Below are 26,936 nucleotides of genomic sequence, written 5' to 3'. Positions count from 1 at the left end.
TCTGGCCTCATTGTTCCGGGTGTTTCCGGTTATAGAGACACAATCAGGTGGCAGATACGCATTTCTGAATGCAATTCAAAACATGTCTGCCATATTTATGTCTGGAGGGCCCTTGAGCTGCTGACGGAGCTGCATTGTATCTCAGTATTGGATGAGTGTGAAGCCACTCTAACTCCGACAGGGTCACTTAGACCTGAGTGACAGTGTAAAAAAACGGGATACTAATTTGTGCAAATATAGTTTGTGTGTGAGACTTACCATTTTAGCCAACATATTAGGTGGAAATGTACGCTCACTCTCCAAAGGATATGCCAGTTGCACCAGGGCACTTTTGTACTGAGTTTTACCATTGGTGTCGAAATGGCCCCTTAAGTGTTGAAATGAGGGAAAGAACACTCAACACCCGTAAAAAATATGTATTATAACGTGTCATTGAACTACATAGATAGTGGGAAAAGGTATGAAGAATCCCTTCACGTAGGCAGTTCAATAGACCAAGTGTAGTGTCTACTACTCCTCTTTCAATCAATCAATCAATCATCGCATTTATATAGCGCACTACTTACCCAGAGGGTCTCAAGGCGCTGGGGGAGGGGGATCTGCTACTGCTCGAACAACCAGGTCTTGAGTTGCTTCCTGAAGGCGAGGTGGTCCTGGGTCAGGCGGAGGTGGGTGGGGAGGAAGTTCCATGTCTTGGCGGCGAGGTAGGAGAAGGACCGTCCCCCTGTGGTGGCTCTACGGATGCGGGGGATGGCGGCGAGGGCGTGGCCGGTCGATCGAAGTTGGCGTTTGGGAACGTAGAAGTTGAGGCGGCTGTTGAGGTATCCTGGGCCTTGGCTGTGTAGGGCTTTGTGTGCGTGGGTGAGGAGACGGAAGGTGATTCTCTTGTTGACCGGAAGCCAATGCAGATCTCTCAGGTGTCCGGAGATGTGGCTGCGACGGGGGATGTCCAGGATGAGTCGTGCTGAGGCGTTCTGGATCCGCTGGAGTCTCTTCTGGAGTTTGGCGGTGGTTCCGGCGTAGAGGGTGTTGCCGTAGTCCAGTCAGCTGGTGATGAGGGCCTGGGTGACCGTCTTCCTGGTCTCGGTGGGGATCCACCGGAAGATCTTACGTAGCATGCGCAGGATGTTGAAGCACGACGAGGAGACTGCGTTGACTTGTCTGGTCATGGAGAGGGAGGAGTCCAGGATGAAGCCCAGGTTGCGTGCGTGGTCTGTTGGTTTGGGTGCGCTGCCTAGGGCGGGGGGCCACCAGGAGTCGTCCCAAGCGGCGGGTGAGGATCCCAGGATGAGGACTTCCGTCTTATCTGAGTTCAGTTTCAGGCGGCTGTTCTTCATCCATTCGGCTACCTCTTTCATCCCTTCGTGAAGGTTGGCTCTGGCGGTGGCGGGGTCGTTGGTGAGGGAGAGGATCAGCTGGGTGTCGTCGGCGTAAATGATGTTGAGGTTGTGCTGGCGTGCGATGTCTGCGAGGGGGCTCATGTAGATGTTGAAGAGGGTTGGACTGAGCGAGGAGCCTTGAGGGACGCCGCAGATGACTTCGGTGGCTTCAGATCTGAACGGAGGGAGGCGGACTCTCTGTGTCCTTCCGGCGAGGAAGGAGATGATCCACTCCAGTGCCTTCTCCTGGACTCCGACGTTGCTGAGGCGTTGTACTAGGGTAAGATGGCAGACAGTGTCGAAGGCCGCGGAGAGGTCCAGGAGGATGAGGGCCACTGTTTCTCCGTTGTCGAGCAGCGCTCGGATGTCATCGGTGACTGCGATAAGGGCGGTCTCGGTGCTGTGGTTGGCCCGGAAGCCAGACTGCGAGGGGTCGAGGGATCCGTTCGTCTCGAGGAAGGTGGCCAGCTGCTTGTTGACGGTCTTCTCGATGACTTTTGCAGGTAACGGGAGCAGCGAGATGGGGCGGTAGTTCTTGAGGTCGGTGGGGTCGGCTGATCGCTTCTTTAGTAGAGCGCTGAGTTCTGCGTGCTTCCAGCTCTCCGGGAAGGTAGCGGTGTCGAAGGAGGTGTTGATGATGTCTCTCAGGTGGGGTGCGATGATAGCGTCGGCCTTGTTGAAGACGCGGTGAGGGCAGGGGTCGGTCGGCGATCCGGAGTGGATGGAGTTCATCGTGAGGACGGTGTCTTCGGTGCTGATCGGAGTCCAGGCGCGGAGGGTGGTGGTGGGGGGCGGTGGTTCGGTCGTGGTGTTCGTCGGTTGAGTGCTGAAGCTGTTGTGAATGTCAGCGATTTTGTTGTGGAAGTAGGAGGCGAGGGAGTTGCAGAGGTCTTGCAAAGGGGTGATGTCGTTGTTTCCGGCGTTGGGGTTGGAGAGCTCTTTCACGATGTTGAAGAGTTCCTTGCTGTTTTGTGCGTTGTTGTCCAGTCGTTCCTTGAATGCTGTTTTCTTGGTGGCGTGAATCAGTTGATGGTGATTTCGGGTGGCGAGCTTGAGGGTGGTCATGTTGTCCGGTGTTGGGTCTTTTCTCCAGGCTTTCTCGAGGGCTCGGCAGTTCTTCTTGGAGCTCTTGAGTTCGTCGGTGAACCATGGGGCCTTCTTGCTGCCGGGTCTGCTGGGTTGGGTCCTCAGTGGGGCGAGGTCGTCTGCGCAGCTGTTGATCCACTTCGTGAGGTTGTCGGCGGCCTGGCTGGGGTTCGCTGAGCTGGCGGGAGGGTGCTGGCTCAGGGATGTGGCGAGTTGGTCGTCCGTGATCTTGTTCCAGCTTCTTCGTGCAACCTGTTGCTGGTGGTGGTGGATTGTGGTCCTTCTGAAGCTGAAGTGGACGCTGCTGTGGTCCGTCCAGTGGAGTCCGGTGGCGTGGCTGAAGACGATGTCCTTGCTGGATGAGAAGACGGCGTCGAGTGTGTGTCCGGCGAGGTGGGTGGGGGTGGTCACCAGCTGCTTGAGTCCGAGGTTGGCGAGGTTGTCAAGCAGGGAGGTGGTGTTGCGGTCGTTGTTGTTCTCCAGGTGGAAGTTAAAGTCCCCGAGGAGGATGTAGTCGGCAGAGGGGAGGGCGTGCGGGCTGATGAAGTCGGCGATGTCTTCGCTGAATTGAGTGCGTGGTCCCGGGGGTCGGTAGATCAGGGTGCCTCTGAGGGTGGTCTTGGGGTTGGTGTGTATCTGGAAGTGCAGGTGTTCGGCGGTAGTCAGGGTGTCGTCGGTGTTGGTCGTGATGCGGATGGTGTCTCTGTGGATGATGGCGATGCCTCCTCCCTTCTGTTTGTCTCGGTCTCTCTTCGGGTGATCTTGTAGCCCTCTGGGATGGCGATGGCGATGTCCGGCGCTCTTCCTCTGCTGTCACCCTGTGGAATGTTTGGTACCCATGACAACTTAGTAAGATGTTGGTTCTTAGCTCTGTGAGTTCAGTTGGGAGTTTGGGATTGAACTGTAAGGAGACAGCTCCTGGTGGGGTTTTTATATTATTAATTATATCTTATTCCTGACTCACCCCCTTGTACCATCATACAGAATAAATACCTATTCTACAAGAAGCTACGTTGCATTCCATTTTTATTTCCTTCACTACACCATGGCTCTATAAGATGCGCTGGTTGGAATTTTACTCCTTTAAGTGACAACATTGCAATTGGGTAAATTGTCTTGTACCAGCATGGGCTGCTGTATACGGCTTCTTTGACGAAGTGATCTTCTCCATATTTTCTGTATGGCCTCAAAGATACATATACACACACGCTTTACGGCTAGTCCTGGCCACGTCTATACTAATAGCCTAGTATTTCAACTCGGAAATCTATCTCCACTGCTGTAAAATATCAGATTACTCAACACAATTCATGTCCTTTCAACCTTAACTCTGTTTCCTTGGGGTGACTGTCCCCTGCTAACGAGTTAGTTATGAAAAGCCAGCACCCTAGCATTGTGCAGAGTGTGACGTTTGTGTTAATGTGCGCAGTTTAGGGAAAGTGTTAGCCGCCCGGTGTTATCTGCAGTCATGCGAAAGGCTGCCTTACAGCCGCTTTATGGGTCGGTCCCTGGTGAGCCATGCTGATTTAATGCCATGCTTCACAGTACCATCCGCTGGGTCCCATTTCAGCTGTCATTAAGAAGTCGAGGGCTTCATTAAAGTACGGGCAATTACCAGGGGGGAGGCTTGCATCTCCGACGGAAAAGAAGCGGCTTTCAATTTAAGTCACTTCCTATAGATCCTCAGTTAGGACCACGACGTATGCGCCGTGACAGGGAATTTCAGCATCAAGGATTTGACGCTGACTGGAAAGAAGCGCATCGCAAGGTTAATGCGGAAGGTCAACGTATGCCTGAGTCAGCCTAGGGATCCTGGGAGAAGAATGTTTGTTTACATTTCAGCTCAGCTCAAGTATTAGCAGATGCGAGAACGTGCGCCGCCTCTCACGTTGCAGCGTTTGTAGAGGGCCCCTGTCCTCGCGGCTGCGGCTCGTGCGATGCAGAGGGCGCCGGTGGCGCTCTCAGTGGCTCGTGCCGCTCTGAATGAACTTGAAGATCTCACGCCTAGGCATGACGAGGCTGCCGGGCTTCTAAAGACACGCGTTCGACCATCATTGAGAAGACAAGAGGGTCGTTATCTCGCCTCCGAGAGCGACATTCGGGGCAGAATCTTTTGTTTATGAAAGTTTGAGCTTCACGAGTCAGAGGCCTGTAGTAATCGTCGTGTCCTTTCTATTTCTCTTATGTTCATTAAAGAATTTAGAATGTTTCTATGTCAGATGGAATTCATTGATGTAATATTGATTAGTTATTTAGAATTCACTGATGTCAAGGCTTAACGCAAAATGATGAAGCCTCTGAGTCTTCCATATCCAGGGTTCTGAGGGGGCTGGATTCTTCCGGGAGTCAGAACTGGTAGTAATTTTAAACCGGCTTTGAAACTGGTTACTGTCAGGCTCTTTGTTCATGTCCTTAACTCTACAGGTTAAAAACACATCAATTTGTGAATAATGAATGTGAAAACCGTAAGAAAATCCATGCCAGCGATTTATTTCCTGATTATATTTCACATGTTTAACACTCTTGGGGAATGCGCGATTGTGTAAACGATTTCCAGGATGTTGTGTTTTTGTATTTCCTCTGTGAAGCTTATTACTCTTGTAAAGTGCATACTTAGAACGGAGTCGTCTGCGGGTGTTTATAATGTGCCTCAATCAAAAACACTGGAGTTGGCAGGGCGAGGTTCTCGCAGTGCCCGTCAGTGAATCGTAAAAGGGGTCAAAATACATAGGGCCTCTCTGCAGAGCACACCGAGAAATGGTCAGGTACTCCAGTTGCAACTGTGATTATTATCAAATGTGTGTGAATGAATGAGGTACAGAGTTTTCAACATATTGAAGATGAATGTATAAGAAAATGCAATGCTTATAGGATGGTGAACAGGTGCAGTGTTTGTTTATGGGTAGTGAAGTGAGGGAGATGCATGGAAATGCATTCAGGCAAGAAAAATGGAGTACATTTCTAACAAAGTGTTAACAAAAGTAATTGATGTACTCTGAGCATCGCTACCCCTTCCGCAGACTCAGTACTTTTTAATACACAGGCGTAATTTCAGAATTTTAACATTTTCGATATTTTTTACAGCAACATTTTTGTTTCTCATTTATCTTAACCCTTTCGCTGCTGATGACGAGCTCAGCTCGTCATCACCCACGGGTGTCGTGTGCTGATGACGAGCTGAGCTCGTCATGGAAACAGCAAAATGGCAATTTGCAGCACAGGGCAAAAATCCCCGCAGCAGCCAAAACAGCTAGCAATCATTGACAAAGTCAATAGTCTTGACTTGTTTAAGGTGCATGTCAGTTGTGGTATATGATTGGAACATTGTTTTTATTATATAAACTGCCTCTGTACCACATTTTGTTAGAAGGGCACTTCTGCTAGGATTGCTGTTCACTGTGACTGTGGTACAGCCATGCTGACTTTAGCCATCATCCTGCAAAAGACAGTAGCCTGCTGTACACCAGATTGGCTTCCTAATACATCATAAACAGGTATGGAGGTTGGGTTGTGCCAAGAGATCTGGCAGAGGGTGCTCCCTTAATGCTCTAGCTAGTGTAGGTAGTATTAATGTTAATGAGATTTATACAAGCGCACAAATACCTAATGGTGTCTTGGCGCTGAGGACCACAATAACCTGCTGTATGCCTAGCCCTGGAACAACCAGGTTTTCAAGTTTCTCCTAAAGCCAGTTAGGGAGCTACCGTTCCTAAGCTCAAGTGGAAGAGAATTCCAGAGTTTAGATGTTCCGTAGTGAAAACCATGGCCACCCCAATGTGAAGACCGAATTCTAGGCACTGACAGAAATCGTGCGCCCATCGACCGAAGAAGTCTAGTTGGTTGGTACCACACAAAAAGATTCTGAAGAAAAGCGGGACCAGACTGATTCAAGGCCTTGTAGGCAAGACACAGCGCCTTAAATGTAATGCACTGAGGTACCGGCAGCCAATGAAAATTAGGGATTTCATTGGATACAGTTTTATGCCTGGGAAGATTAAGCAATAGACGTGCCGCAGAGTTTTGCACCATCTGGAGCTTCTTTAGACACTGCTTCTGGGCATTCAAATACAGCCCAATACAGTGGTCCAATTTGGATTGAATAAGAGATGTGACTACTGTTTTCCTAGTATCTGCCGGAATATAAGGAAGCATCTTCCTTATTTTCTTTATAAGAAAATATGAGGCTGATACATTGGCATTTGTCTGTTGACAAAATGTCTATTAATCTATCAGTACCCCCAGATGTTTTACTTTGGCCACAGGTTTGGGAGGAGCACCCATCTCTGACGGCCACCACAGATTGCTTAAGGTAGGCAGCATGTTGCCAAAAATCAAAACTTCAGTTTTGTCGGAATTAAGTTTGAGGCAATGCGTAGTCATCCATTTATTGATTGCCCTCATGCAGTTTTGGAACTGCTGAAAAGGAGAGATTTGATGTTTATAAGCAGCTACCACAATTTGGGTGTCGTCGGCATAGGATGTCAAACTAAATCCAAATTCCTGAATCAGTGGGGCAAGTTCGGAGACGTAAATGTTGAAAAAAGAGGGGCTCAATGAACTGCCCTGGGGAACTCCATATGGTAGAATGTAGGGGGCTGAATTGACACCATCGAGTGACACCGTTGATCTCCGATCCGTTAGGAAGGAGGACAGCAGAGCCAGCTCCATCCCATCCACTCGCAACTTTTTCAGCCGATGTTGTAAGAGAACATGATCCACCGTATCAAAAGCGGCTGATAGATCGAGGAGCACAAGAGCAGCTGTGCCTCCTTCATCCATCACTGCTCCAATCTATTCGGTCGCTTTAATGAGTGCCCTTTCCGTGCTATGTTCATTACGGAAACCAAACTGAGAGTGATCCAGCAAACTGTTCTCCATGATAAATTGTGACAATTGAATGTTTATAATTTTGATAACTATCTTGGCTGGTGTGGGTAATCGGGCAATGGGTCGATAATTCAATGGATTTGTGGCATCTAATGTCAGCTTTTTTAATAAAGAAAGGATTAACGTCTCCTTCCAGCTGATGGGAAAGATGCCCGAATCAAACATCAGATTGAAAATCTCCGCAAGCCCGGGACTCACCAGATCCACTAATTCTTTCAGAAAAGCTGGCGGACATGGGTCCAGAGGGGATCCTGACCTGGATTCAATTATATACTTTCCCACTACTTCCAAAGACACGGGGAAAAATTCAACAAAGTATTTTTGTCAGGGTCTGGATCATGTCCTTGGGATGAAACACAAGGCCCTGATCCATCCTTAAATGCCTTGAAAATATCCAGAACTTTTGATTTGAAGGTTGCCGCAATATCGTTACAAAATTTTTGATTACTCTTCATTCCAGTATTATTGGGCAGTGTGATTTTGTTGATTACCGAAAACAGTTCCTTAGAGGAATTGTTAGCTGACTCAATCTGTTGAGTAAAATAATTTCTCTTTTCTACTATAAGTTGTTTTTTGTAATTCATTAAGGCTGTCTTGTACGCTGCACATTACCACCAAGCACTCAAATGTAATTCAAAAGTCCAAAAAGTAAATCTGAAATCCGTGTATTTCACTCTTCTTCTTTATTACTTCATAAAGGTTTTCACAGTAGATTTCATGAACACAGCCAACACGTGTTTCGTCTTGTCAGTATATGACAATTGACTTCTTCAGGGCTGTAAACATATACAATAACCTTGATTAGGTCTAAATTAATTACTTATAAAACAGTATAGCCACTAAATCAATCTTGACTAATCATAAACAGTCACCGAATAACTAGTGAAAATAGTAAGGCACGCTTGCTTATCTAAATCGTAGTAATTTGTTCGCCAACGACGTTCCATACGGCGACAATTCTGTTTTTCCTTCAAAAGTGAATCAAGAAACCAAGGGGCCGACGGAGTAGTCCTACTACCAGACAGCTTTTTTGTAGGAACAGCGGCCCTCACTGCCTCAGCACTCCAATTAGTGTATTTAGTAACAGCTAAGTCCACATGGTCCTGAAATAGAGGGTATGAGGCTTCCAAATGGGTACGAAGGACTGTTTTATCCACTTTACTCCATGCTTTGCAGGAAAAGACAAACAGCTTCATAATGCTAGCCTGTCCGACCGTGCTGCATGGAAGACTAAACTTAGTCCCGCCCCGCACACTCTACGGAGTCTGTTGTTATGTCGGTCCTTGACACCCTCAGGGAGGGTATGGACACCAATCAGCACCAGGCGCTTGTGCTCCTCGATCTCTCAGCCGCTTTCGATACGGTGGACCACAACACCTTACTTTCCCGTATCGCGGCGGCGGGGATCGGGGGGAGTGCCCTGGTCTGGTTGTCCTCCTTCTTGAGTGACCGCACCCAGGCTGTCCGCCTGGGTGACTACACAGCGGACACCCGAAGAGTTCAGTGCGGGGTTCCCCAGGGTTCCTCTCTCTCTCCCCTCCTATTTAATCTGTATATCGCCCCTCTTATTTTCTCTCTTCAACAGATGGAGGTCACCGTATTTAATTATGCGGATGACCTCCAGCTGGTCTTCAATCTCTCTTCTCCTTCTGCCACACTTAACTTTCAAACTGTTATGCTTCATATCAGGGACTGGATGAACCACAACCACCTTAAACTCAACCCTGATAAAACAGAACTGGTGTTGACGGGTGGCTCATCCAGTCCCTGGTCCCCTCTCTTCTGGCCCCCTTCTCTTGGTCCTTCTCCTGTTCCCTCTCCCTCAGTCAAAACTTTAGGCATAAAACTCAACTCTCAACTCACCCTTCACTCCCAGGTTAGCTCTGTGGTATCTTCTTCCTTTCTCTCACTGCGTACTATTCGCAGGGTGTCCCGATTCTTCACTTTCTCCGCACTTAAACTCATCATTTTGGCCATGGTGGTGTCCCGCCTGGATTACGGGAACGCCCTGTATGCCGGCATTCCTGCATACAGCCTGCGTCGCCTTCAACAAATACAGAACCAGGCGGCCCGCCTGGCCTTCAATCTCCCTAAATTCCACCACTCTACCCCTCTTTTGAAATCACTGCACTGGCTCCCCGTGCGAGCTAGAATTCAATTCAAGCTCGCATGCATTACTTTCCTGGCCCGCTCTAGTTCGGCGCCAGCCTTCATCTCCTCTGAGATCGTCCCTTATGTCCCCACTAGGGCTCTACGATCCTCCACCCAGTCCCTCCTTACCATCCCACGCTTCCGGAGAAAGAAGTGGGGTGGATCTAAATTTGCCGTCCTCGCCCCCACCCTCTGGAATTCCCTTCCCCTTGAACTTCGCTCCATCCCCCTCTATTCGCAATTCCGTAAAAGCCTCAAAACCCATCTTTTTACTAAATCCTTTGACTAATTGCCCGCTTTGACCTCCCTACCTTCACCCTCAGTCCCCGTTAGCTATAGCGCCAAGAAGCCGCTGGTATACGTGCGCTTAACAAGAACTTTTAAACTCAAACTCAAACTTAATAAGTGAATGGTCAGACCAAGACACAGGAAGAATGCCTTTCACTATGAGCCCGTGGGCTGATGAGAAGACACCATCCAACGTGTGACCGGCCTCATGCGTGGGTGATACCACTAATTGGGCAAGTCCGACCACTCCTAGGGTATCTAAGAGCATAGCCGTCTCTCTATTATCTGTGTCTTCCAAATGGAAATCTCCAAGAATGGTAAAATCCTTATTTAAAAAAGTGGGTTCAAGCAGGGTATCGAGATTTGTTAAAAAAGTACTCTCTTTATTATTATACAGTTAATAAAAACCGTAATGTACAAACATAGCAATGCATATTAAAATGAATTTAAAAAAAAAAAAAAATTTAAAGTATTTCTGGTGGGCGATACAGTAAAATACCTTTGAATGTCAGTTTAGAACTAAGTTCAAACGTAAATTGTAGAGCCTCATAAAATGGAGTAGAGACAGGGTGGTAGGTGACTGAGAAGTGTTCTCTAAAAATAATAGCCACTCCGCCACCTCTTTTCAAAGGCCTGTCTACTCTAATCGCTCTGAAACCCACAGGAGTTGCAGTAACAAAATCAGGTTCTGATGCGCCATCTGCCCAGGTTTCTGTTATAAAGAGAATATCCAAACCCAAGTTTTCTATTGTGTAGGCTACTTCATATTTATGCTTTCCCAATGATCTAGCGTTAACCTCTTTCTTCCTTCTCACCACCACATCTCTACTTCTCCCCAATACTGCTACCCCTCTGGTTCTTTACCCCTGTTTGGAATTTGCCAATACTGTAAACCCCAACTTCTCCAAAAAAGGTACCCCTTTGCGCCCTCTATGTGTGTTTCCTGTAGGCAAACCAGGTCTAGGCGGAATGTTTTAAGTAATGCAGCCACCCTAAGTCTTTTATTCAAATCGTTGAGCCCACAGACGTTAATTGAAGCAATCCTACAGGACATTAAAATACATCAAAAACCTTGCCCACGATGAAGAACAGTTCATTAATCATATACTGATACTGATGCTCAAAAGAAAAAAAAGAAAAAAACGTACCATCCTGTGTGTACTGTATAAGCTGTGCACTAATCAGTACTGTTTTGTGCTGTACCACGCAATATATGCCATAGCTTTGTATACATTTCACTCCCCCCTTGCCCCCCTCTCCCCCCCTGACCCTTCCCAACCTCTCTACCCCACCCTCTCCCCTTTACAGGCAAAAAGGTCACGAATGACCTATGTGTGGCCGATTTTGGATTGTGGTTATCGCACCCCTCTCCCTCCTATCACCATATTGCCCTGTGCACCCCCTTAAACATTGTGCCCCAATCCTCCCCCTGAAACAAGACCAAAAAGGCCAGATTCATAAAATTCACGGGCACACATTATTGTACATTCTCCAAGGATCAGGAGCTATCCTATCTGAAAAGATATTTAAACCGTTTAACCACCCTTCTGGCCTTTAAGCTCCTCCAGAAATTGCTGAGCTTTAATTTTGGAAAGGAACATTCTTACTTTCTCCTTTGTGATTACCTTCAGCCTCGCAGGAAAGAGGAGATACGCCTCTGAGCCCAAAGACTGAAATGGCGTGATTAGCTGCCTAGGCCTCCACCTTCTTTCCACCGTGACATGGCAGAAATCGGCCTAGCAAAAAAGGTGGTGCCCTCAAATGTTCACCTATTGTCAGGTCTTGCCTTATCCATTATCTCCTGTCTAAGCAGATAGTTCCCTACATTCACCAGAATTGCCCTGGGCAAGCCCCCCTGCACCCCGCTCCTTCTTTGGCGTGAATTGGAACCTATGTGCCCGTTGTCCCTCCTTCTCCCACTGCCACTTAGTATCAGGAAATGCCCCCTCAGTAAATTCACCGCAAATTGCCTGATGTCCTGCCCTTCTGTCCCCTCTGCCACACCCAGAAGTCTAATGTTGTTGCGCCTCTGGCGATTTTCAAAATCTTCTAATTTCCACTGTAAATCCCCTGCCAGTTTGTCCTTTGCTGACTTGAAAGTCTGCCAAGTTCCAACGTCGTCCTCCAGTTTCCCTGTTCTCGCCTCCACCTGCGTGACTCTGTCAGCTATTTCATCATAAAGTTTATTCACTTTCCCTTAATGTATTGTGAATTTTTTTTAAGCTTGTCTTGCTCTGCAGCTTTCCGACCTTGCCTCCCCTTGCATCTGCTTGAGAGTATTTTAAAGTAAGTCAAAAGGAGCATGGGGAGGTGCAGAATCAGGAGGGGCTTCCCCAGAGGTTATCATAGAGTTATTATCGTCCTGGTAGATCTGCGAGGTGGCAGAGTAGTCCCATACCAACTTTTTTCGGTACCTGCGGGGGACCCAGACCCAGAGCCGTGCCTCCTTGTTTTAGACCGTCTTTTCTTTTGCGTACTCTCTTTACCCGAGGTACTGGACCCTGAGTCTCACCCATCCTCCTTGCTCACTTCGCTAGTTTGAACCAAATCTGAGTTCTCATTAAGGGAGAAGAAGCACTCCCCTTCTATCGAGCCTCCATTGGCTCTTTCCAGCCCCTCACAAGTCATGCCATTTGAATTATCACCCTTGTTCGCCAAGCTGACACTGCTGCCCCAGGTACTCCTTGCTTGCCGCGGGGGTTTTAATTCGGCCTCAACCAACATCAAGGCTCCCAGCATGTCCGCGTTCCCCGCCTCCCTGTAATGCGCTCCCCCCTCCCTCGCTCTCCGCACAATTCACTCCCCCTGAAGCAGGGGTTATCTCACCAGAGTTTAGATCTGCTGCGGGATCCTCCATCTTCGAAACCGTGCTGTTACCGGAGCCGGAGCCGGAGTGTTGCCTAGCAACCTTGCTCTCCATGTTCAGAGCGTCTTCAGCGTCCTCGAGGACGTCCTTGCTGTAATCCGGCTTTCCATCTGGTTGCCCTGTGGTCTTCGGGCTAAAAACTTCAGTCAAGGAGGGTTGCCTTAAACCAGCATCCTTATTTTTTGTTTTCTCGCCTACTTTCCATTGTTTATCGGCAGATACGGTCCGATCCTCTGCCGGGCTGCCATGCTCAACACGCACGCTTGCTCTTCCCTGCGGCTCCGTTTTTTTCTTTGTAGCGGGGACAGCGGCTTTCCGAATTGCTCCGAGTGACCGCTGCGGGATAGACGCCGATACAGTATCGCTCTTGCTTGCACTTTTCGTGTTGGTTTTTACGGCAGCAGGATCCGATTGCTCCTTCCCCTTCTCTTGTCTCACAGGACGTGGGGGCATTCTGACCGCCTGCTGCTTCATTTTCCCGATCGCGATCAGCCAGCTGGTGAGCTTTTTCTTTACCCAGGCCAAGCCTAGCCTGAGCGGGAGTAGCGGCTTCCTTGTAAACTTGTATTCAGTTAAATCCGCCTGCACCCAGTATCCAAGAGCCATCAGGGGCGCGCAGCATCCTAGTCAGTTCTCCAGCGCAGAGTTAGAAGGGAGAGGAGAAGTGTGCGACTGCTCACCACAGCCCTGCAGCGGCCATCTTGCCTCCACCCATAAGGGAACCTGGGTGATTGATGAGTAAACGTTTTGCACTTCCTGCGACTATTGTTGTTTCTGATGGTCACTGCTGGGGTGATAAACTCTACACACTATGCTTACTCTCCGCTAATGAGACACTTTTGTTGCCTTCAGTATTTTAAATATGCCAGAGTGTTGCTGCAGGTGCATCACCGGTTTCACCATCAGCTAATCTCCAGTCACCTTGGCCTGGGCCTCTGTGCAGTAAGTCAGAGCTCCCTAACTTCACTTAAGGTTAAATAAGGGAATCTTCCTTGGCAATGCCAGCCCCTAATTACTAATAGATGTTCATAAAAGCAGTGCATGGGGTATTGTCTTAGTTAACTCCAGGTGCTGCATAGTGATTTCTTCGGCAACACTCTTTTTACTATCATCTGTTAACTCAAAACTAACTTGCAATTTACCTGTGAGAAGAAAACCAACATGAGTTTCATATACAAGACAGGCCTTCCTGGTAAGCTGCGGCACAGCCCAATTTACACAGATTAGGGTTGCTAATTTGTATTGATTGTCTGAAACAAAAGGGAGAGCCAAGTGCTAAATCCAGATGACACTGCTTATGTAGATAAAATCTGGATTGAAAGTTGTGGGAGTACCAGAGCTTAATACATAAAATAATAGGTGCTGGGCCACAAAGTTTTGCTTAGACGCTGTAGTCAGTGGTATGGAATGTCGGAGTGACTAATACGAAACCTACGTAGTTTAGATTCCACTTGATTCTTCTTTAATTCAGCACCAGACACTCCCTGCCACTTTATCTCACTCTTGCAGGTTTTTTTAAAATCCCTTTGTCACTATTTTTCCATCTATCGCTTCCTATGTTCCCTTTTTGAGTTTTTCTTTCGCTGCCACTGGATCAAAGGCTTTTGAGGAAAAAAAGTTCCTGTTGCCCCAGCTGCAACCACCAGAACAAATTAAGCACTGGCCGATGCCTGGGGTTTCAATAGGAGCTACGTACAAGAGTATCAAGCCAAGGGGCGCCCTTCTTTTCAATCATCAGCCTCCTGCCCTACGTGTTACTCTGCAGAGGGAAAACATTCAAATAGATCAAAGTGGAACCACCTTTTTTCTGAATCTCTATTCAAACTAATATGTCAAAGAACGTGAGACTAGCAACGAGCAATTGATATAAAGACAACATTCTGGAAATTCGGCGTCTCAAAGATAAAGGGCCTGTTTCACAAAGTATGTTTTTTGCAGGCAAAATAACTTCCAACTGAAAAAGAGCATAATTTATACACATTTAAAATTCACATGATTCACAGAATTAAAATAGACAGCTCTGCAGGTAAATAGGTGAGCAGCAAGTGTGTAAGTAACACTCGAAGTGATCGTCTGGCACAAGGGCAAACTTGTCCTCAATGAATCGACATAGAATGAGAATGAGCCATGCTTTTTTCTCAAATCTCGAAACATTATCAAGCATTCATCCATTCACCTGGCCATATTCCACCCTATACTGGCTGTCCATCAAAAAGCCTCCCTACTGCCTACAGATATCCTTCTTCCACTAGGTGTGTGTGTAAATCCTGCTGACTAGGAGAGCCCACATGACCACACTCACAGATTACTCATCCCCCGAATTATGGCATTCACTCCAGTGACCAAGTTACATCTCTCAGCATAATGCTAGCGCTGTATGAATGGAGCATTGTGTTATTTTTTTTTTTACAAAAAATTCTTATTTTCTTTTCTAATCAGATTTCTATTACCCAGCCGTTTCTATGGCATTTACTGTCTACCACGGTCTCAATACGTTGAACCCTGACTGCCTTAGTTTGTTTTAATTTCAAGTTTAATTAGTAATAATTATATATCTTGCAATTGGTAACAAATGTTGGTCCCATGTATAATTCCAAAAAACACTGGGGAAAGAATTGTACTGTACTGTATTGCAGCATTTATATAGCACTTACTACCCCTACTTGGGGTGCTGAAGTGCTTGCCTTCATAAGTAATATGCTAAACTGCTTAGGGTGTGTAGTTCGAAGGGTATTTTTTGTTTGTTTGGATCTTATGTGGGATGTGTTTACATGTTGTGCGCGATAACCACCGAGATGCAGTTATCATGTAATGGGACACAACGCGTAGCTAAGTGTTGGATGATCAAGTGTAAGAGACAGACACGCAGTTTTTGGCTTTTCAGCATGCTGGTAGCTTTAAACAGGTCTGCAGGTCACATTATGGCATTTCGTATGATATAGTCTGTTTATCGGGATACTGCACTGGGTTGTCCAATCTGAGATTTTGTGTATAGTTGCAGTTCTGAGCTGGCATGATTGGAGGGAGAGAGAAGTGGAGACATCTGTGGGGAGGGACATTTTTACTTCATCCTAAATCTGAGTGCCTTTGTGAGATTTAAAGAAGCAGTCAAATTGTACAGATATTTGGGACCTACAGTGAATGGACTATGTTAAAGCCCTCCAAATTATCCAGTAATATGTGATTGTTGTCTTCAATTGTTCCATGCTTGTTCATTTTGTTCACTTTCCATAAAATTTGCATAAATGAGTGAACAAAACTAAACATTCAAACAAAAAAAGGGACAGTAATGCAGATGGGTGCACAAAATGTGCGCCCTGTAAAAACACATAAGAACTAAGAGGTAGACATGCATTAAAAAAAGAGAAAAAATTATGTTTATGTTTTTGGCTGTACAATGCTTTTGGTGGACAGCCATCACAGGAAATATGTCTTATGTGAATTTAAAAGGTAGAAGTTACAATTTGTTGCTGACCATTGCAAATTATGGTTTTAAGGGCCATAACTGTTGTATATGAAACTACATATCTGTGTAATGCTATGGCGAAGCATAGGTCAACCCTTTTTTGCTTACCTGCATAATGAAAGAAGTTTGCTGGTTGAGTTGTTTGCAATCTGTGGGTTGTAATTTGAGTATTGTGCTTCAGGATATGGCAGTATTCTGGGCTCTGTTACTGGGATGCAGGTGGTACAGTTACCTGGGAAATAGCAAAGTTTTCAACTGTAGTTGGAAGTGTATATGCTCCTATGTGCTTTTAATGCTAGCTGGTAGTGAGTTTCAGAGCTTGCCAGTTTGTATTGCTATGGATTTTTTATGGTACGGTGGTATAAGTGGTGCATTGAAGTGGTGATTGAATTTAATTTGTAGGTATAGCGGTCCTTTTCATTGGAAGGCTCTGTGGACAATGCAGGGTGCCTTGAACATTGCCAGTCTGCCTATAGGTTTCCAGTAGAGAGACTGCAGGACAGGAGTCATGCATTCTCTTGGGTGAAGGCAGAGACAAAACTTTGCTGCAACATTTTACATGAGTTGTATAGTATGCATAATGAATCTAGGTGTGCCAAGGTATAGGCTGTTGGCATATTCAAGCTTAGAGATTATGATTGTGAGGACGTCTGGCAGTTTATGTTGGTATGTAAGGTTTGGGAAGTTCCGAATCAGTGTTTTCATTGTGTAGGAGGCACTTTTTGTGATGTTGTGAGCATGCAGTATCAAGGATAGGTCTGAATCAATGGTTACCCCGACTTTTCTAACTTCTCTTGAGGTAGCAAGTAGCAGAACTTCCTCTATTTATTATTACGTCCTCTGTAAATCATCCCGTTTCATGCTCTCCACAACATGTGTTGGACACCACTTCATTCATTGACTTCAAATGTTACCAACATACCATTGACTAAGGTGTGCAATTAGCTTGACGGCATGTTACTTCTGCATATCAGATCCTCATTGGTATGCTACAAGCCTGCCAGTTCCTGTCGCATTTACTGCATCTGTTAATGTCATTGATTTCAAGTGCACATAACAATGTACTCATGGATAATCTGCGTTCTTATAAGCTTCTTTAGGTGTCCTTCAAACATCTAGAAATTAAAACCAGTCTGTGGAGAGATATTTAAATATAACACTCACTATTTCAAACAGACCGAATGAATGGGATTATATTTAGAGTGTCTTTCTATTGTTTGATATTTGAACTAGAATTTCATTGTAAATTTCTGTTTTCCTATGGCAAGGCCTGGCGCTTTTGCAGATGGATGAAAAGTCTATTTTCTCAAGGTCGCCTGTACGAGTTTAAGCCAGCTTAATAACTAACAACATGTGTTACAATCTGATGTAGTACTATAGCCTTATAACCCTCTGATAAAAGGCTACACTGGTTGTTAAAGGCCCAGAAGCTGAGTATAGCAAGGGAAAGGCCCTTTAACAACGGTTACAGCCAGAGACGGAATAGTTTATAACATTCCACCCTTTGTGGGTAAAATGTTATAAATTAATAAAGGAGAAGCACAAAGACTAATATTGGAATGTTGGAGCATTAGTCTAATACTAGCCATTATTAGCCCTGAGCCACTACATTGTCTTCAATTGCACTCTCAACATTCCAATGTTCTAATGCTCATTACATGCCATGCCCTAATGTGGCATTGGTTGCACATTGGAGGAAGGTAAAGTATTTCAAAACATGCCTCAACTGGTTGTCATTCTTTCATTGTGGAAATTTAGTTTGCATGGTCCTTTCTATCATACCTGGCTTTGGACCAGGCGACTGTCAAGCGTGGATTTAGGAGGAAGATGCTGTCATCTGCATTGTGAAAGAGAACAACAGCTAGCACCAAGGTAATTAAAACATCCACTGTGGTGAAGGAAACTCTCTCAGTAGTAAATCTTTGAATAATTCGATTTCAAGGGTTTTCTGATAGGTCAGCCATGAAGGCGCTAGTTCTTGGCAAATGAATTACTCATAAAAACTACATACCAAGAGAAACCCTGGTTTGCAGTTTTAAATTGGGATATTTTGGCATTTCATTTAACATTAGTGAGGCTCTTTCATTCAGATACCGAGTTTTGATGAAGGTATCCGGTTTTGCAGGTGATGATGAGAATTGACCAGAAATTCTGCTATCTAGTGGAGTTTGAAGGCTTGCATATTACTAGTAGTAGCACTAGTGAAGCTTAAGGATTGGGCAAGCAAAACAAGGCTTGGCGTAATCCACATTAAGTTGCATGCATCTTTCAAGCTTTCTGGGTAGGCAGTAGTAGAAGTTGTTTTAATTTGATTGTGTTGAATGGAAATTCCATTTTCTAGGTGTCTCAGAGAGGATAACTTGGCTCATTTAGCATACTGCTGGACAGCTCCTCATATTGGTAATCCCAGTGGTCCACATACAGATTAAAGATATTGAGGGCAAGAGTTGACTTGCAGTTAATTCTACACGATAGTGGGATAGCAGGGCATCATGAGAATTTCATTGATATAAAGAGTGCAGACGAAACTTACATATTCCTATATGCTTGGAAAGGGAAAAAAGGAGGGCCTTATGATTGATGGTATCAACATTTGTTGAGTGGTCAAGCTAAACAAGGAGGCAGACATTGCAGTGTATGTGATACACTTTTGTGAGAAATCAGACAGGTAGTTACACAGAAGGTTGTTCCTGAAGAAATGCTCTAGATGTTGTATATTTACCACTTTCTCCATCAATTGTCCTTAAAATGTCAGTTAACATATGGGCCTTAGGTTTTACTTATTTTCATAGTCAAGGTTGTGTGTTTTTGCAGCAAAAAATCTAATTTAAGTTGTCTGGCTTTGTAAGGGGTGATTTCAAAGCTGCTATTGCAAACAGCACATTTTGTTTATTCATTGAGAAGGGATGAATTCCTCATCAAATCAAGAAGAGGTAATGGTCTAAAAGATGTTCATAAAGACTATTTTGTCAATTTATCCTATGAAGGTTTAAAGGAGGTATCAGAATGCTGACCGTAGTTTTAATGTTAGTACATTCGTTTTGATTTTGGTTAGTATTCACTTTCACATGTGCTAGCAGTGCCACAACTTAAAAGCAACATTAAAGGTTTTCAGAGCTTAATCAATAATATTTCCAAAATTGTGCCTAGATGTAGAGGGTACCAGGAGCTTGATACACGAATGTATATGTAAAGTGAATAGCATGTGTCTGTCTCACCTTTTTAATATTTGAGTTGTTTTTATTCCCACAGTTTTTCCCATATGGTGATGCCTCAAAATTCGCCCAACATGCTTTCAGAACCTTTGATAAGAACAGTGACGGAACCATTGACTTCAGAGAGTTCATCTGCGCGCTGTCCATCACCTCAAGGGGAAGCTTTGAACAGAAACTAAACTGGGCTTTCAACATGTATGACTTGGATGGCGACGGCAAAATCACAAGAGTAGAGATGCTTGAAATTATAGAGGTACGAATCATTTTTCCTTCATTAGAATAAATATTACCAAGGACTTCTATTTGTCTGCCTTTAATTAATTAGAGAGTGGAACTGGATGAATGTTTCCAAGTTATTTAAAATTGACTTTGACAAGTAGAACCTTAGTGTAAACTAATGATATACATTGTTTGCTAGTGCTCCTCTAGTCCTTAAAATAGTCACTGCCTCACTCAAGCAACACTGTGGCACCTTATGTGCTGAAATCCCTCCCCTATCCAAGTCACCAGATGGAAGTTTAGTTGGGGTATTGGCTCCATGATTGATGTGACTGTCAAATCACTGTGTTGAGAGTTGGAAAAATGTGTGAGTATTCCTAAATTGTGTCAAAACTTCCTTTCCTTGTTGAGGGTTCCAAGGGAAACCGACTAGATCGTTTTCTGTCGAAACTTTCTGTCATTGTGCAACTGCTTACAATGTGCCATCTGTCAGATGCAAACTCTGCATTCATTTTTGGGAAAAGGTGCCTAACTTAGACTAAGGAATGCAAGCGACACACAAGCTTGGATCGTGATTACCGCATTAGAATGTGGGCAACATTGTGACTTGAGGAATAGTATGCCGTATTTGTGCTCGGACAAGGGATGCCTCATAATTGATAGGAGAAAAGGTATTGACTTGGATAAAGGATGGTGAACTTTGGATGGAACATTGGATGATGTATTAAAACGTGGGAAAACATTGCTGTTTCATGGGTAAGGACATTTATAGTACATTAGGGCTTTGGGCTGTGGCAAGGATTACAAAACTGGGATGAGCAAGAGTGTGCCATTTTGATACCTGGGGGGACGGGGGGGGGGGGGGATTATCCTTCATAGGAGCTTGAGCAAATATGTCTGAATCTTGGTCTTGGGAAAAGATTCTGCTTTCCAGCTTAGGCAAAATGTTCTTTAACAAGAGTAAAAGGCCACCTTTTAATGTGGCTGCATATACATTGGATGACACACCAGATGACGGGTGCCAGTAACTGAATACATGTCTAATACACTAGCATCCCTTGGAATACAGGGGAAGGCTTTGAAAGGCAGAGAACCACAATGCCTCGAGTCTGAGTTTGAGTACATTAGTTAATATCCTCCGATTTCTGCTTAAAAGTCTACATTTCTTGCATCATCTGAAGACTCCTATGGCCTTGTTAGTTTAAACGGAGTTTATTGGGACTTATACATTAACAATCAGCTGTCAAACTATGTTGCAGTTTGAAAGATACAACCGGATCCTACTCAGGTGCCTGCAGACAGTACATTTTCAAATTCCCTAATTTGCCCGCCCTTCCTATAGGCCACCCCTGATATTATTTCCATCATCTGTTGGACAATTCAAGATAGTAACATGTCCTACACCTCTGTCAACATGGAGGTATAGTTAACGTGTATTCTTCACAAAGGGGGCTGAGGGATATTTTTAATTGCATCTAGGGAGCTCTGTTGAAGCAGGTAAGAAGGTTTGACCGTAGCGGGAGAACCATATGGTGTATCCAGTAAGGATTGTCGTGTAGGGTCCCTTAACTAGTCTAGCAGCACCTCCCATGCCGTGCTGCGTCCAGGGAGCCTAGACCCCCATCTAGCCTTTCACAAATGTACTTCACACTCATTTCCTGCCTATCTCTCATTCCTTGCGCCACGCGTTGATCCAGGGACCTCCAGGTGCTTTCCAGTTCCGAGTTATTTCTCTCTTTGCTAACAGGTACGCATGTTCTTGGAACTTGTTTGTCATTTTAGGTTTGGATGTATGTGGGAACCAATGCAAAACACAGTGCCCAGGGGAGCAGGGAACCTCCTTTGACCGTGACATCTGCAACTACCATTGTTACCTTCTTCCAATAAGTTCACAGTGTCGGCAAGTCCTCAACATATGCATTAGCTCAGCTCCACCCTCCCCCCACCTCGGACAGGACGCTCCAGTTATGTGAACATATCTATCTATGTGCCCAGGGATTTATCCTCTTCAATGCGTCGGACTGCGTTCCACGGAAGCGTCAAATTCCGCCGCACCGCGGCGGAATTTGCGCCGCGGCGAAGCGATTTTAGGCTCTGTGCAATATGTAGTAATTCATTAGTTTTAAGCCAGGCATTCTTAGATTTTTAAGGAGGCCTCTCAAGTATCCTCCACCGGTCCATGTCTGGTATGGGTATTGCCAGATCTTCCTCCCATTAGGTTTTGAGGAACTCAAGCAGTTGAAGCATATCATTGTGAATTGCCCTATATAGGCAGTTCACTGTCCTAAAGGTCCCTGAGGATGATACAATATAGCAACAGGTCATGTGAGTATGTGGTTCCACTAACCCAGACCTCCAGGGCTTGCAGAGGGCTGTTATTAAAGCATCATGGAGTAGAAGATTACCCAGGTGTAATCCAAACTCTGGAAGTCGTCAAATGGGAGAAATCCCCCATCTCGGAATAGGTCTCCTACTCTTGTCGCCCCTGCATTTGTCCAGTCATGTTCCAGTCACCTCCATGCTGTAGCGTCTTCAAAATAGTTAAGGGTATGTCAGGGGAGTAAGGGATTTTCATGCATGTTTTCTGGAGACACCTATGCCATATACTTTGTGTAATACCTGGAACTCCTGGGTATCATCATTAAAGGGTCGCCCAAGTTTCAGCAGCTCTCCTGTTAGTCTGGGAAGAGCTGGAACAAACAGTGCCCCCTCTTGGCCCAGGGTTTGCCTAGCTGCTATCCAAGGCGTGAACAATTGTAACTGTGCTGCAAGGCAGTATGACTCAAATTCAGGCATTGCTAGTCCACCCCTCAGCATTGGGCACTGCAGTGTGAAAAGAGCTACTCTCATGCTGCCACTGCCCAGTGGAATGCGACAACCAGGGAGTTCAGTTCCTGAAAAGTTGTTCTGGGTATTCAGACAGGTAAAACTGTAAAGTAGTATAATAAACAGAGGAGTGTCATCATTTTAAGCAGCGCAACTCTTTCAGCGACTGAGAGGGGCAGTGTCTTCCAGAATCCATCCTGCCCTATACTGCCATCTAGGAGGTCAGCCCTCCCGTGGTATAATTCAACACCCAGTTAGGGTATGCATCGGGGCTACCACTGCAACACGCCCAGTCCCTCTGGGTGGGCCTGACCCACCTCTGTCGGAAATAATTGTGACTTTTGGCAGTTAATGCTCAGGCCAGATAATTATCCAAACTCCTCAAATAGTGCCCTTTAGTCTGTTCTTGTTTTCCCTAGGAACATCAATAACCAGCACTTCTTTGTGGTGTATGTGTCAGTATCCAATAGGGTTATGAGTCTCCTGATGAGCGATGACGTGTTACGGCCAAGTATTAACCTAGCTTGATCAGTGGAAACCAGCAGAATAATGGGGGAGGCAGGGGGGGGAGTCTGGTGGTTAAGATCCGACTAAGAAGCTTATGGTCCGTATTCAACATCTTTTAATCAAATGTGGAGGGAGATGGAATGTTGATCCATTCAATTTCCAAAGTACATATGATTATCAAGATGAGAATGTATCACTTGTCCTGCACAACCTTAGGTATGCAGGGAGAATAGGAGGAGGGGGTGTCCCGATATAAAAGACCCTCATGCACGTGATATGTATGTTGGTGTCTAAAGCGGTATATCTTGATTCTCCGCTCTTGGATCACATGTGTGCATAATCATTAGGTTGATCAAGTTATGCAGCCTCCACCAGGAGGTTCTTACCCAAGGTTGATGCAGTAGTGAGCCAGTGATAAGGGTATTAAAAAGGCCCGAAAATTCAGATGGAAATTTTATTGGTCTGGTTTGCGGGTCTGGTAACTCTTAAATTAGTGCATCTATGAACTTGATTATTAGTAGAAGGTGCACTCAGAGTATAAAGATCATAAATAGTGGGGGGGAATTAAAAAATGGTCGACATGTTTCTGCCTCAGTTGCTTCGGTTAGGACTTATGGGCATTCATCAGGATCGTTAAGTGAATAACGTGAGAAAAAAAGAGTAAATAAATACAGTGCTCTTAAAAGGTGAAAAGAAATAGGGATGTTGACCTGTTTCTCTGTTATGAAGGTCTCAGTGTACCTGCGAAGAATAAACACAATTGTTTTGCAACACACAGAAGGGAAGGGGTACATGTGGACACACACCAAGCAGTAATCTGCTTAATATATCTATCCATTGATAGAGTTATAAACAACTAAAAATGGCAATACTTCATTGACTGGTTAGCAATTATGGCAGCGTCAACTCTCTCTTCAACACTCCAAACTCATGCAGAGGACTATGGCATGCTTGCAGTTGGTGGTGCATGAAAGTATTTAATAATATACTTCGACGGTGTGAGGTGATTCTAAGCGTCATTCGATCTCACTAGGTAGGTGGTAGTGCAACTAGAGTCACTTTGTTATGTATATTATCATGAACATTAGCGAGAGCACCTTCCATTTGGTAACATGTGAAAATGTACTCATGTGAACATATTCGGGACGGGCGGGTCAGGTGTATCATTACGTGAGGGATTTCATAAGTGTGACCCTGGTAGATCGTAGTCTGTTGTAAAAACACCATCACGAAGTTGTTACCTAGCGCATATGACTAACGTGCTCCCATCGGATGGTAGAGCCTCAGGGGGACTGGGGAGAGAGGACATCTCGATTAACATTGTCATTCGTAATATACTTGCGGTTAGTAGTGAGACTCGTTTTCCTCCTTTTCTACCTATTGCGTCCGTGCCTGGCGTTCACTGTGTGCGCTGCTCGAGCCGATCCGGAAACATTCAATTCTGTTTCCGGGTCAACATTAAAGGCGGGGGTAATCTTGTGTAGTGATTCTATTGGTCTGTGCTCATGTTGTCATGGTGATCTTTAGTGTACCTTTCTATTAGGAATAACAATACCAAAAATATTGTTCAATATCGTGAGGTAGCTGGGGCCACAATGTAAACTCTAGTCAATTAGCATAGTAATAATGTTGACAATGCGTGTATTATCTTGTGCGTGGATACTATGATTTATAAACAGTTGTCCATCGACACGAGTAAGGGGATATGTTGTCATATGTTAACTAATACCCTGTATAATGTGTAGATGCCGGTACAGATAAATATGGAAAAGTATTTGCGGCACAACACGGGCCAAAGTGATCACGCTTGAAAATTAGTCACATGTTGACATTAATTGCAATAGGGAGGAGGTGTGGTGGTGTTATTTTCGGGGAATATGATGTTCAGTGCACCGTTAATTACTATCATAAGCAATAATCGTATATTGTGGTTACCTCGTCTTATGGGTATTCTGTGAAAAATTATACCTATCTTATGGGAGTACAAGATGGTATTTAGTGAATCAGTCAGAATTTAGAAAGAAGGTCTATGAAATTCTCAAAAACAAGGGGGTGCAGGTTCTCAGACTTTATCTCTTCGCAAGGCTGAGCCATGGTATGCTGTCATTCAGTCCCTCGCTATCAGTTCTAAGCCTGTGCACCCCCCTTTGTTCTTTTTCAAAGAGGGGTTTTTCTGCATTGTAATCTTTGTTGGGTAAAGTCTCAAGAATGACCCATTGTAGATCTTGTACAGTATGGCCCTGTTCTAAATAATGTGTGGCCATTTTAGTGGTGCTCTTCTTGCATTTAACATTACTACGGTGTTCACATATTCTTTGTTTGGCTTTTCTGCATGTCATGCTGATGTATTTTTGGTTACATGGGCAGGTAATCATGTAAACCACATGAGTGGTATTACAATTCGTATGGCTTTTCAGGGTCCATTTGAAGTCCGGTAGCAGCTGTAATTCTTTCGTTGGTTTTGTGAGACTGCATACAGAGCATGAGCCACATGGGTAGTGTCCTGTCACTTGTGGGTTGCCCCAGAAACTGGTCTGTTCTCTGGGTATTCTTGGGGACCAACATATCTTTTAGATTCCTGGTTCTCTTATTCGCAAACCTTGGTTTTGGCCATGAAAGGTTGCCTGATGTTAATATTCACCAATTTTTGTTGATGATCTTTATGTTGTTCGTCATTGGGCTATACGTGGTTAGAAAAGCTGTTAGGGTCCCTGTCTTTATTGTGATTGGTTAGATACATTAACCATATCTCCTGATTAGGGTTTACCTTTAGACATTAAAGTAACTCTTCATCACCTTATAATAAATGAATGGCTAGTGAATCTCAAAAACCAAAAGCAAGTGCAAAGTAGACAAAAAACCATAAGATCACTTAGGATTAATAACACTAAGCAACCAAAATTTATCAAAATTAAAACATGGACTTTATTTCCTCCCGAACGGGTTACAATCTAAAACATATTAAAAACAATTAATAAAAGCCACCAACAGTGACACAGTCATATATTTATATGCAAACAAAGGTAAAACAATCATGTACAGTCAAGTGAGAAAAAACAGACTGTTTTTTCTCACTTGACTGTACATGATTGTTTTACCTTTGTTTGCATATAAATATATGACTCTGTCACTGTTGGTGGCTTTTATTAATTGTTTTTAATATGTTTTAGATTGTAACCCGTTCGGGAGGAAATAAAATCCATGTTTTAATTTTGATAACTTTTGGTTGCTTAGTGTTATTAATCCTAAGTGATCTTATGGTTTTTTGTCTACTTTGCACTTGCTTTTGGTTTTTGAGATTTACTAGCCATTCATTTAATATAAGGTGATAAAGAGTTACTTTAATGTCTAAAGGTAAACCCTAATCAGGAGATATGGTTAATGTATCTAACCAATCACAATAAAGACAGGGACCCTAACAGCTTTTCTAACCTTAAGATCCCCCTCCCTGTCATATACTACAGTGGACCCTCTTTCCTTATTGTATAGTAGCTATACGTGGTTACGCATGTCAGGACTTCCTCAGAGGGTTCTTTGGTTACATTCTCAAGTAGTGCCTCTCGGTTCTGATTCCTGAAACGTTTTTTACATTTATTGACAACTTTCCGTGGGTAGTCTCGAGCTTCTAGTTTTTTGCATAGATCATCTGCTTGTAATTTATACTCAGATGTGTCACTACAATTTCGCCGTAACCTGAGGAACTGGCTATATGGTAGGTTCTCTCTTAGCGGCCGAGGGTGGAAGCTCTTGAAAGAGAGAAGGCTGTTCTTTGCAGTAGTCTTAAAGAAGGTTCGAGTCTGGAGAGTGTTAGCCTCCACATAGATGGTTACATCTAGGAAATCAATGCTCTTGTTGTTCGCACTGTAAGTGAATTTCAGACACTAATCTCTCTGACTAAGTAAAGTATGGAAATCTAGTAAGTAATTCTGGTCTCCTTGCCAGATGACAAAAATGTCATCAATGTACCGTTTCCAAAACAGTATCCGATGATGAAAAGGGTTGGTACTCTCATTGAGAATGTGTAGGTCCTCGAAGGCGCTGACGTA

General features: G+C 44.6%; 1 protein-coding gene across 1 annotated transcript in view; it reads left to right on the top strand.

Moving 5' to 3' along the window:
• The window catches only part of VSNL1 (visinin like 1), a 510,638-nt gene that overhangs the window by 411,057 nt on the left and 72,645 nt on the right, over positions 1 to 26,936 (top strand). Inside the window, exon 3 of the mRNA XM_086926304.1 lies at positions 19,376 to 19,591. Coding sequence (XP_086782430.1) covers positions 19,376 to 19,591 — 216 coding nt within the window. The remainder of the gene's footprint in view (positions 1 to 19,375; positions 19,592 to 26,936) is intronic.

Source organism: Lissotriton vulgaris, chromosome 6, assembly GCF_964263255.1.
Source record: "Lissotriton vulgaris chromosome 6, aLisVul1.2, whole genome shotgun sequence".
Lineage (NCBI taxonomy): Eukaryota > Metazoa > Chordata > Amphibia > Caudata > Salamandridae > Lissotriton > Lissotriton vulgaris.
Note: the sequence above shows the minus strand (reverse complement) of the source record. Positions and strands in the feature narration are given on the sequence as shown.